The sequence below is a fragment of the Scardinius erythrophthalmus genome, assembly GCF_964197995.2.
Source record: "Scardinius erythrophthalmus genome assembly, chromosome: 3".
Taxonomy (NCBI): Eukaryota; Metazoa; Chordata; class Actinopteri; order Cypriniformes; family Leuciscidae; genus Scardinius; species Scardinius erythrophthalmus.
Window position 1 is genome coordinate 14,194,562 of NC_138223.1, and position 13,225 is coordinate 14,207,786.

A 13,225-nucleotide genomic window follows, 5' to 3' on the forward strand; every position below is an offset into this window, starting at 1 on the left:
TACATCAAAATTTCGAGATGTGAGGGAAAAAAGTCAGAATTGTGAGATTAAAAAGTCGCAATTATCTTGTTTTGTTTTTTTGTTTTGTTTTGTTTTTATATATTTTTTTTTTTCTTCACCGGAATGGTACGAAACTTGGCAAAGGTTTTGGCACTTGCTGAGAACATACACACATTCCCAAAAAAAAAAAAAAAAAAAAAATTATGGACATGATCAGAGAATGGCTCTGACATGATTCGAAATGGTCCTGTATAAAATAGTCACACTCATTTCCGCATTGGAAATGAATGGGAGAAGAATTCCATCTAGTGAAAACTTTTGGTACTGCGGCCAAACTAAATCTAATTTTTTGAGATGTAAGGCTCAGATTTTGAACACAACTTCTTTAGATTTATGGTTTTGATTTTCTTACAGTTTTAGAGTAAAACATGTTTTTGAAAATATATATTTTGTTTTAAAAATAAAAATAGTATTTTTGCACATTTTTCATTACAACAAACGTAAAATTCTGTAACTTTTTTAAAGCTCACATTTTAAAAAGTTTGACACTTCAGCAATAATCTGCCAAGTGTCGTCTTTGAAACGAGATCAAACTTAAGTCTGTGTTCTAAAGCATTCAAGATTAATGACAGTTTAAGTTGGAAATTAAATTTTCAGGTGCTCAAAAAGTGAATAAATGGATTATAAATACAACATAAATATAATTTAGTACCATAAAATCCCCTAAAAATATTGTACATTAATTTAATTAAAAAATAAAATAAAAAAATGCAATCATTTTTGACCGACACAAGAGAACCAGAGGGTTAAATTGTTTTATTCTGTGGCGGAAACAAGCTTCCACACATTAGCCTATTTATTTGACAATATAAAATTAAAAAATCTGTATATAAATATTTTTGCTTCATTAAAACAAATAGTTTTATATTTGAATGTCACATTTAAAATAGTTTTATATTTGAATGTCACATTTAAAACAGTTTTGTAAAGATTTTACCATAACATTTATTTTTGCTATACTTTTCAATTGACTTTTATGTGTAGATTTTATTGTCTTACCCTTGTGCCAGAACCAGACTTTTAATACAATTGTATTTATATCAGTTGTTTTATTTCCACCAAACTGAACAGTTTTGCCACTAATAAAGTTGAATCAAAAGTCACCTTAAGAGACAACAGTGTCAGTGAAGGGCATGCTTGAGATGGAAAGACATTAAATGTGATGCGTGCAGAAAAAAACAATAACAATAAGGTAAATTTCACTTGTGTACATTACTCTAGGTGACAGTAAAATTCCAAAGCAGACTTCTCTTAATGTCAGAAGTAGAACAAAGGATTCAGAATTGAAATTAAGAAATGCTCTCTAACTCTATTCATCACTCATTTTGAAATGATGTGACCTGCAAGCAAGATTCTCAAAAAACAAAATGCTTTATTCATAAACTTCAGGCAACACACATGTTCCTACAAAGTAAGTGCAAAATACTGCATCTCAGCACACGACACGACAATGCACTATCCATAAACCTGTGTCCATCATGATTGTGCATGATTTGTGGCAAATTTTTTGTGTCTGTGGTTAAAACAAGATGTTCATGCACTGAGTAGTTGACTTGTACTGTAGTTAGTGCCCTCGTGTAATCAGAAGAGTGAGAGGGTCAGAGGTCTGGACTCTCAGGAGGTTTTGCCCGGGCATGAGCGTGGGTTTCACAGTAAAGCTCATCATCTATGAAGTAGTATCCTTTCTGCTTTAGGTTTTCCTCACATTCTGTACACACAAAACAGTTCGGGTGACGAAGCTTATCCTGAACCTTCACAACCGTCCCACTGAGAAAATAGAGCCAATCAGAGAGAGAGAGACAAGGATGTTAACCTGGATTCATGAACTGCATCTCATGCATCATCTTAGCGTATAGCTGACCGTTCACAAGTTTGGGATTGTTAAGATGTTTTTGTTTATAAAAGAAGATTGATTGATCAAAAATACAGTTAAAAACTAATATTGTGAAATAATATTAGAATTGAAAATAACTGGTTTCTATTTTAATATTGCCTATTGTAAAATGTCATGTATTCCTGTGATTGCAAAGCTGAATTTTCAGTAGTCATTACTCCAGTCTTCAGTGTCACATGATTTGATGCTCAAGAAACATTTCTTATCAACGTTGAAAACAGTTGTGCTGCTATATATTTTAATATTAATATTTTTTCTCAGGATTCTTCGATGAAATTCAAAAGAACAGTATTTATTTGAAAGGTAAATATTTTGAAACAAATGTCTTTACTGTCACTTTTAATGCATCATTAATTGCTGAATAAAAGTATTAACTACTTTCAAAAAAAAAAAAATTCTTACTGATCCCAAACTTTTGAACGGTAGTGTACATTTATGACATATAATTAATGCCATAACATGAATTTTAATATTGTACTGATTTTTCGGTGCATCTATTGAAGAAACACTTGGTGGCTCGTCTTACCAAGAATGTTGTATTTAAATAAGTGTTTTGACAATGCAATGGCTCCAGTGAACTGACTTACACTATGCCGTTCCCACACTTATCACAAATTGGTAACTTGTGCAAGTTCCCCGCAGGAGCAGATGGCCTGGTCGTGGGGGCACAGACTTTCCTTGTCAGTAATGGACGTGTACCTGTCAAAGATCAAAAAGATTCCAGTATACCATGTTTGTAAACGGGGTCATATAATGCCATTTTTGTACAAGCTATATGATTCTTTAGGGTCTAAATTAAAAGTTTGTAATATACTTTAATTAAAAATTCTCATTAGTATTGTAAGAAAACACTCATTTTACCTGGTCAAAAACAGCTCTGTTTTCAGCACGCCGTTTAAGTGCATGGGTCTTTAAATGATAATGAGCTTTGCTCACCCCGCCCCTCTGTTCTATGCATACACCGTTTTTAATGATAACACAATAACCATAACACGTTGTTCATTATAAACGTGGGATTATGAATTATATTGGGAACGTCGTACATAGAAATCATGCCGTAATGTAACGTTACCTGAGTGTAAACAGCCGCATTCATCGTGAAGCGTGCTAGCGATTTGCAAAGATTAATATAAATATTAATATTAATATTATATTAATAATATTAAGGTTAATAAAACGTTACACTCACTTCTTCTTCTGGAGGTGCAGCAGGAACACGAATAGTTGGTACTGATCCTTTTTTCAGGAGCAGCTTCTTAGCAAAACCAGCTTTATACTGACCCTCGTTTGTAAAGCAGTCTGGTGAAATGATTCGCACAAACATGAAAGCATTGACGTTGATCGTGGGGAATATTCCCTTCGAAAACAAACTCAGCCACTGCGTCTTCAGCGGTTCGGATTTAGGAATATCAAAATGACTGCTGTGTTCCTTATTACACCCAAGAACAGAACACCACAATCGCCATTCTGCTCATAGACAGTGCTCCAGCGTATCAACAATGACCGCGCTGGTCCACGCGGACTATGATTGACAGCTCGCTCACGAGCGAGGGCGGGCCTGTGTTGAAACGCTACTGTCAATCAACAATCGTGGGAGGGGCGTTTTCGCGTGAAGAAAGCAACATAAACAACAATGGATGACACACAGCAGATGTTGTTCTTGCTTCTCGTGTTTGTCACAAGAAGCCAAGCGCCGACATTAGGCGTTTCTCGATAGCAAGTATGCAAAGTTCGGACTTAATTGCCAAGTCCGACTCAGGAGAATGACTCCCGAGGACGCGAGTCCGGTTATTCTGCGTCATTCAGCTCGCTCTGCTACTCCGGTTATCTCTGTATGTATATTTTAGGCAACAATAAAACAAAATATGTTATAAAACACCACACTGCCTCTTTTCGTTTTCATTTAAAGAAATCTTAAACATTATAGCCACACAAATGTGGTTTAGGCAACGCGTATTGATTATATTCACTACATATAACGTTAGCCTATTTATAACAAAACGAAATATAAAACACAACCAAGTGTTTAAGTTAAATAGCTTAAAGTTATGAAACTTCACTTAGCCCTCAGCCAAAACGACTGGCCAGAGAACAAATTATAGATTCATGAGACCAAAAATCGCCCAAAGACGAATTATATCTCATGTTTAACCACTACAGAGACGCCAGAGTCAGCGGCAAACGTCAGAACGACTAGCCGAGGAAAGGCTATTCCAGGCGGGGTACATGAACGCCGAGCGCCCGATGATCGCCTGGATCTTACAACCTGGATAAAATTTTCATAAATCTTTATAAATAAACCACCGATATGAGCTTTAAACAACTACATTCTCGCCTGAAAAACTCTTAAAACTACATTTCATGATACAAAAACAGTAGTATTATTTAAACTGTATATTCAAAAATGGCGCTTCTTATGTTGTCATTCTCCTTGGCGCAGTCTATGCTCGTTATCAGCTGTCAATCAAGCTGTCAATCAAAGTTAACCACACCCTTATTTGTCATACATTTTATATCTAAATACGATCTAAACTAAGGAGTTAGAAAAAAATTCACCCCCCTCACAGTTGTCAGGCACTCGGAACCTATCGAAAAATACAATAAAAGAACATGGGTCCAACTTGTAAAAACATGAATTTATGCTGTGAAAACGAACATGGGGGTCTATGGACATTTGCTCCCTTTTGGGCCCTCCCTCTAGTGGATTTTCGATGTATTGCAGTTTTTCGCACTTCCGGGTAGGCTTCATTTTTCAGATAAGAATGTTGCCGCTTGGGGAAAACATAGAAGAAGATAAAAAAAAAAAAACACTGGATGGATTTTTATCATTTTATGATGGTTGTGTACAGGCACTGCCAACACACATTTCAGTAAAACCAACTTGTAAAAGTGCATGTACCATTATATGACCCCTTTAAATGAATACAATCTCGATTTCTAAAGTACTGTTTATATGTAGCCTACCCTAAACGTTGCAATCTGATTATTTGTGTACAGAAGCTGCATGTGTTTCAGTATATTGGATCCGTGCGTTCTGTCTTAAAGTGACAGCAGCCTAACATTCCCGCTGCTGTCTGTGTCATTAGTGCACAAACAACAAAAGACAAAGAAAAAATGACCCACTGCTCTATAGTATATTTACTAGGGTTAATCTATTTCTAATTTATACAGTGACAGCTATGCAGTTTTGTTTTATTTGATATCTTTTTGTTGATAGACTTGTTCTGTTTTTCTTGTTTTAAATTATTTTTTTCACAGGTATGCTATATTTGTTCCTTGTCACCTCTAAGAGAGGGAATGTGAAATGTTGCATGTTGTTTGCCAATAAATAAAGTTGGCAACTCATGATACTTTCTCATCTCTTAATTTGAATACGTAATATATAGTACATTGTTGTTAAGAATAGCTGTGGGTCTGTTTGAAGCCTTCTGTTTATTTGTTTCAGTGATCGGTATTGACTGATACGGCCTCCGGTGATCGTAAATTGGTTTGCGCATTCTGTTTTTTTGTTTGTTTGTTTGTTACCCCGGCAAGATGTCGCCCATGCCTAAATCCGTCACTGACATATTACATCTGTTCAAAACAGCATGTAACTAAACGCAAACATAATTGGCATTTTTGCCATTATGATCTAAAATAATGTCAGAAATCTTTTTTTTTTTTTTTTGCAAACAATCCAAGATTTACATGGCTAATTTAAAGAAGGATTTAACTTTTTTGTGTCTCTTTATCCATTACTGTTGAAACTGTTGAGGTTTTGTGTGTGTACATGTGTGTCATACCTTCACTGTTGATGAAGCTCTGTAAGGCTTTAAAGGATCCAGACTGTCGCGGTTCGTGGGGTACGTCCTCATCTTGATTTCTCAGCATCCGATATACATCTGAATCCTCTATATTGCTCAGCTTCCTGGGACTAGACACACACAATTTCACTGTATTCCCCTCCAAATGTTCCCATTAAGTTATGAAAATGTTATTTCTTAATGATCCATGAATGTTCAAAACCTGTTTTTTTTTAAAAGGGAACATTACATTTTATAATTTTGCTAACATTATAGGAATGTTCTCTAAACATTGTAACAAAAAAAAAAAAAAAAAAGTTTGTAATAACTTTGAGAGAACCTTTCCAGAATGTTAGCCAAAGTTCCGAGAACATTCCCTGTTAGCTGGGTAAATGTTATATTTCAAATAATGATAAGAACCATAACCATGTTTCCTGGTGCGCTCAGTGCTACTATTATTCTTTCAAAAATACCCATGTTCTGATCATTTACTCTACTAGAAGGATTCAGATTAAGTAGTTAGACAGGTATGAAGGACTGTGACATTCACCTGTCTGGTTTGTTATGGATGAGGCCCTTGAGTTGTCCTTGTAAGGCGTCCTGGATATTGCCTGAAGAGTAAAGGCCGATAGGGGAGTTGTAGGTTGGGCTCACCACCTGATGCGATTCATCGATGTTGGCTGCAGCCACAAAGGGTGAAGCCCTTCGATTATGGCCTGTCCCTATTGGTCTGTACTCCTGTCAGCCAAAATTATAAGCATCAAAGATAATATAAGACTGTGCAGATATACATCATATGTAAGCTATGAAGACACATACTTGTCTCTCTGCCTCTAGACTCATTTTAAATGGATTGGTTTTGTTGTCTTCAGTGATATTTGGTGACCACAACTTAGTCTCTGGTCTGCAAAACAATAATGTGATTTTATTATTTGTTCTGAATACATTTGAATAATGATAACTCTTGAAGTAGTTTTGGCATGTTAATAAGTAATGTTAATATATTTGGTTTTGGCGGACTACTGCATAGACACAGACACTCTGCTGTGAGCATGTAAAATATGCTGCTGCTGCTGCATAAATAAACATACATAAATCCCATGCAGATCTAGACAGGGGGAGGTGGAGGGTTCAGAGGAACTCTGATAGCACTCTGCAGGACTAGCCTATAGCAAACACTGAACCAGACTATTTAAATGTTGAGCAAGCAATCTCATTGGCTGCAGGACCTGCTTGTGTCACGTGGTATTGGTGTTGTTGCATGTAAAGGACAATGTTGATGCAGTGTGCAGCGGTTAGTCAAGTTGTACTCAAGCACATTCACATGGACCTATAGTTGACCTCTGACCTCTCAACAGTAAGTGTGAGTTGAAAAGTGGCATCCTTGATTAGATTCTGAGCCTCAAAGTGCATCATGTTTTCTGTAGAAACTCCATCTATCGCTAAAATGATGTCTCCAGGAGAGAGGTTGACACTGGAAGCTTTACTTCCTGGTGATATCTGAAAACACAGAATAGTAGACAACATCAGCAGACGCTAATTAGTGTTAGCAAATGGCAAAGATGCAACATTTGTTCAGGTTAATATAATTTGTTTTGTCTTATTAATAATAAGAATAATAATAACGACTTCATTGCTTATTAACCCTATAAAGAATACTGTATCATATTTGACAAACAATTTTCTAAAGCCTATAAATTATCAACATGATCTAAATTTTGCTGAAAAACCTGTTGTAAATTCTGCTACAGTGCATTCTGATCTCAGATTTATGGGTATATACGTTTTTTTTGTATAATTCTAAAAATGTCCACCTTGAGGTTGTGGTACACATGTCTTCTTGCTGTGAAATCTTTACTTATTTTTATAAAATAAAATAAAAACGTAAGAATAACTGGTGACATTTTATTTTAAGGTGATGTAGTTACTGAAGTTATATGCACTTACTATACTAATAAAAGTAAATGATACATAATTACAAGCAACTAAACCTAAACCAAATCTTAACCCTGACCTTAACCCTATAGTAAGTATATGTAGTTAATTATTACTCAGTTATTTTGTGTAATTACACTGTAACAACGTCACCTTAAAGTAAAGTGTAACCATTTGTTAATAATATTTCAAGATGAACTCTTGCTGGACCGAAGCCACTTAGGTTTACTTGATTATCCATACATACAATCAGGCCTTTGAGGTTTAATCATTTTATTGCATTGCATTATATATTTTGCCCCCACAATAAAAACTACTGAGCTTTAAATCCTAAAACTAAGCATTTAAATATCAGATTATTGGGAGATACAGAGTGACAACTGATATTTATGTGCATTTTATGTTTTTATTTGTTTTTACCATTTATTTTAGTTCATACTAAATAAGGCATTAGAAGCCTGATGTATCAAATATGATACTCAACAAAAAATACATATGTAGGTGTGTTTATATGTAAGTGCTTGTTATCATCGGTATGTACCCGTGTAAACTACACTACAGTAAACATGCTGGAGGAAATAACAGTCTCCAGAGCAGTTCTGCCGAAGCTCTAGAGATGAATTATATTAAACTACACATGCATTGCATTATTTGACTTGCATTACATGAGCAGAATGGCATGTATACTGGTATAAGAACCAAATGTAAAGTTGCATCCATCATATCAGTCATACATCAAGGCACTCTGGATGTAGAGCGCTTTTCTGTGGAACTGGTTTGGCTTTGGATCAGGCCCTGACTCCTAAATTAGCTCTTTATCAGCAAGCAGAAAGAAGGATCAAGAACTCAATGTGTTCCTTATAGTCTCTTATCCACTCATCCCAGATGTGCTTTCAATAATTCAGACCAGCCATCCTATCTATATAAAGCAAAAAAAAAAAAAAAAAAATAGAAAATTATAATAAAAATAATAAACTTTTTTTTCATTCATTAATATATAAATATATAAAAATGAATACAAAATCTAATACACAACATTTTAAATTAATGCAACTCTATGCTCAGACCCCAAATACTGTTAACTAAAGTATAGAACAGAATAGACTAAATCAAGTTGATTTTCAGTAAAACATATATTTTTTAATCAGTTTTTTTTGTCCCTTTTCTACTAAAACATATACCAGGGGTCCTTCGGGTCCAAATGGACCCGAAGCGTTTAAAAAAAAAAAAGTTAAAAATCATAGCTTCATCGGAATGGTCCGAGATTTGGTGACTTTGTTGGTACTTGGTATATGAACACCCAAAAAAATTGGGGACAGGATTTGAATAGTCTAAGTGGTTGTAAAAAAATAGTCACACTCAGGACCTTCAGGTCCAAATGGACCCGCCATAGGAAATGAATGGGAAATTGGCAAAAATGTGAAAATGCAGAGTTTTTTTGTGCGTACAATCTACAAATCAGCCACGATCCAGAAAAAAAGCACACAACAGTGAAGGGGTTAATCTATAAAACATCAAGAGTGCAAAACAGACACATACACACACACACACACACACACACACACACACACACACACAAACACACTTTTATACACACACACTAATAAATTCAGATTACAAAAATCTGTTTTGAATTTTTAAAAATCACAGCTTCATCGGAATGTTCCGAAACTTGGTGACTTTTATGGTATTAGGTATGTGAACACACAAAAAATATTTGGGTCATGATCCAAGCATGTCACACTTCTGCTCTTTGGTCAAAAATGACCCCCATAGGAAAGGAATGGGAAATTGTCAAAAATATGAAAACACAGAATTTTTTTGTGCATACAAGCTACAAATCAGCCAGGATGCAGAAAAAAAGGACTCAACAGTGAAGGGGTGAATCTCTAAAACATCAAGAGTGCAAAAAAAAAAACACACACACACACATTTTTTTTAATAAAAATAAAATAAAAAATATGTATATAAAAAATGTCTATTACATTCAATGGAAAAAATGGGTCATAATTATTGTATAAATATTAATTAAAATCAAAAAATTATCTCAAAACACCAAAAAAGAAAAGAAAAAATATTATAAAAAACAAGTAAAAAAAAAATATATGATTTTTTTTTTTATATATATTAATCCCGCCCTCCGGGTCCATTTGGACCCAAGGTCCTGAGTGTGACTGTTAAACGAAGGACCCCAGGGTTAAAACAACATTTAGTGAGGTTTATACAAACAAATGTATTTTTGCAGTGTTATTATGCAGTTACGTAAATCTATTAGAGATGTTTAGATCAATGAAAATGTAAAAGAAATCAAAAAGAAAATCAAGGCAAAATTCTCCATAAATAGTGCAAATAGACTCAATCAGTTTTAAAGTTAATATCCCTCTCCTGCATCAGTTCCAAGTCCTGAAGGCCAACAAATCTCACTCTTACATTTTGAGCACATTCCAACAACCTGCTGCTGGTAAAACATACTTTGATTAATAAAGTCCAGGTTACAGTCCAGCTGTAAGTTAAAAAAAATAAAAAAATCCCAAGGCCTAGAGAGAGAGGACAGGAGAGTGTTTGACCAAAAATGGCTGCGGGATGTTAAGATTAGGTAACAGTGTCATGCTGAACCCGCAGAGTGAGCAGAGAATGTTCCAAGTGTGAAATCTCATTAAAGCCAAGTAGAAATCCAAAACTAGAGCTGCTCCGAGAACAAAAGCATAAAACCTCTGTGCAAACAGATCAGCACAATAACTTCATTGTGTATTTCAATACTGGATCTTTGATCGTGTAATAGGTTGTAACCTTTTAAACATGGCAAAAGTTATTGAAACAATTCTTTCTTTTTTTTTTTGGAAAGGATGAAGAATAAGTTGATCATTGTGAGAAGATTCAGTTTGTATCACATGATGTGAATTTTAAGCCGCTGTTTTGAAAGACTTATCCTTAAAGTGAGTTCACACATATTAAACTATTATCATTATTGCTTACGTTGTTCCAAACCTGCATGACTTTCTTTCTTCCTTGGAACACAAAAGCCCCAGTTCCATTTGAGGATATTCCACAAAAAGTCACCCTTTGAGTTCCATGAAGACACAGAAAATGGTTTGGGAATCACATGATGACTTAATTTTTGGGCGAACTATCCCTTTAAGGGCCGAAAAGACAGAGCTGTTTGAATAAATATGTGCTCCTATCTCTCTTTCTTTTTCTTTTTGACTCTCTCTGACATTTGTTTAGATGTAGAATACACAAATCCACTGCCACAACAGGTGTGAGGATCCAAATGTTAGTTCCAGCATGAATGATTCATCAACAATTTTAGCTACACACATGCACACACAGTGCATCATAAATAGAGCAGGAGGACAGCCATTGTTCTTCCCCATAAAACATTCTCTTTATAAGGCATTTTGCAATCCTCGAGTCATGCCAGATTTTGTTTTATACAATCATGTCATATTTCTTTTCTTTTACTCAGCCTTGTGTTTTATGTATTTTACTTTTCCGTCTCTATTCACTATTCACTTTATTGTCATGCATTGTGAAGGGTCCTTTTCTTATTGAGCTATATAAATACAAATATATTTTAAACATTTCAAATTTGATATTTATATTTATATAATAATAATAATATAATGTTCTAATTGAATTATAGTTTTATATTATATTGCACATATATTTTTTACATATATAGCCTACTATAATAATAATAATAATTATTATTATTTATATTTTTGTTGTAATTAGTATTATAGAATATGTGGGAATGAATTAATGAGAAACATAATTTTTCTAGGGCATATGAACACACACTTCCTAAAACAGATCAGTGATTCAACAGTCAAGTCTGCCGTCAGATTAAGTGTATTTAGGTCTATATGGGTGATGTAAGACTCTATTTCTATAAATCAGTCAGCTGCCCTTTTGAACAAAGTTCTTTATAACAAACAATGACCTTTTGTTTTTCACTGAATTATAACAAAATCCTAAACAGGTAAATGCACACACACACACACACTCACTTTGGCGACGGTGAATGGTTGGCTGAAGTCTTGTCCTCCAATAAGTCGAAAGCCCCACGGTGCGGGTCCATCCAGCACAACAGTGAACGGCATATCCACAGCAGGTGTGTGTGTGTGTGTGTGTCGAGTGTGATGGTGTGTTCAGCTCTAAATCCTTTTGAGCAGAGGGAAGACCACTCCTCCAGAGCGAGGGCTATCTCTCTCTTTCTATCTTTCTCCCTCACTTTTTTTTAAATAATGTTCTTCCCTAATTTATCTGTCTATTCATCACTGTTTCCATCTCATCTCCCTCTGCTCTCTTCCACTAAGTTCTCATTTTACTTTCTACATTTATTTGCCACTCTCTCTATATCCATCTACATCTTAATCTGTCTTATCACAACTAATCTTAACCACATCAATTCTATATCAGAACAATACATTATATGCCAAGCCATGTTTACACATTTGTTTTCATAAGAACAATATATTTTTTTCATATTTTTTTTTCCCAGTGGGATTGGGATAGTTCACCCAAAAAAAGAAAACTCTGTCATCATTTACTCACCCTCAAGTTGTTACAAACCTGTCTGAATTGCTACAAAAGAAGACATTTTGAAAAATGTCAGTAACCAAACAGTTGATGGGCCCCATTGACTTCCATAGTATGGAAAATAAAAAATACCATGGAAGTCAATGGGGCCCCATCTACTGTCCCATCAACCGTTTGGTTACCGACATTCTTCAAAATATCTTCATTTGTGGATACACGTTTGGAACAACTTGAAGGTGAGTAAATTGTGATAGAATTTTTTTTTTTTTTTTATTTCATTTTCATAACTATCCCTTTAAGGAAAGTCTTCACAATGACAATATCAAAAATGGTCTTTTGTTTGAGGAAATAGAGACATATATTTGTTTTTTTTACCTTGAATTGATTGATTGGTTGGTTGATTGATTAGTTGATTGATTGACTGATTGATTGGTTGGTTGATTAACTGATTGCTCGTTTGATGGTTATCTTAAATATTAGCCTGGATGCTCGTTATATAATTCGTTTACATTGTAAGAATTTTGGAAAACATTTTTTTTTTTTGTTTTTTTCTTACAAACATTTTTTGTAAGTGACTTACTTGGTAACGTTTTAAGGTATGCAATCTGATCCAATAAAAGGGACTTTATTCAATAAGTGTAAGCGGTCATAAAAAAGGGTCTCCATTATTTTGCCAAGTGCTCATGGATCAACATCTTTTGTTGATCCTGGAACAACATTCCTGTCCAAAAACATAATCCTAACCTTATCCCTACGCCTAAACCTTCCTCCACCCATAACATGTTCCTAAAATCAGAGGGAAATGACTGAGAGGTGAATAAGAATGATGTAGAAGTCCCTAGAAGTCAAGCCTAAACTTGACAACAACTTGACATTAACTTGTCACTCAAATCTGATCGGGTGATTGGATTGAATGAACAAGGATGTTGATCCAGCAACATGTTCTACTATAGGTGAAATCAAGTCCATCCATAAAAAAAGAATTCCTTGGCAATTTAAGATAAAAAAAATA

At 34.6% G+C, this 13,225-nt stretch overlaps 1 protein-coding gene across 2 annotated transcripts; it reads right to left on the reverse strand.

The window, feature by feature from the left end:
• Nucleotides 1-798: 798 nt before the first annotated feature.
• On the reverse strand, nt 799-12,051 carry pdlim3a (PDZ and LIM domain 3a). 2 transcript variants are annotated; one of them, XM_081361070.1, is made up of 7 exons: nt 11,682-12,051; nt 7,085-7,236; nt 6,556-6,640; nt 6,287-6,474; nt 5,737-5,867; nt 2,542-2,653; nt 799-1,827 (listed from the first exon to the last, which is right to left on the reverse strand). In XM_081361070.1, the coding sequence occupies exons 1-7, from the start codon at nt 11,772-11,774 to the stop codon at nt 1,659-1,661; spliced, it is 930 nt and encodes a 309-aa protein (XP_081217196.1). In that variant the 5' UTR covers nt 11,775-12,051; the 3' UTR covers nt 799-1,658. The 2 variants fall into 2 exon arrangements, with proteins under 2 accessions (XP_081217196.1, XP_081217197.1); XM_081361071.1 differs by having other exon boundaries at nt 1,098-1,768.
• Between the last annotated feature and the right edge of the window lie 1,174 nt (nt 12,052-13,225).

Excerpts from the sequence above, each read along its gene's own strand:
- pdlim3a (XM_081361070.1), bottom strand. The coding sequence starts at position 11,774 with ATGCCGTTCACTGTTGTGCTGGATGGACCCGCACCGTGGGGCTTTCGA. Across the intron at positions 6,475-6,555 it reads GTCTAGAGGCAGAGAGACAA|GAGTACAGACCAATAGGGAC; the intron begins GTATGTGTCTTC and ends TTTGGCTGACAG. Across the intron at positions 5,868-6,286 it reads ATCCATAACAAACCAGACAG|TCCCAGGAAGCTGAGCAATA; the intron begins GTGAATGTCACA and ends GTGTGTGTCTAG.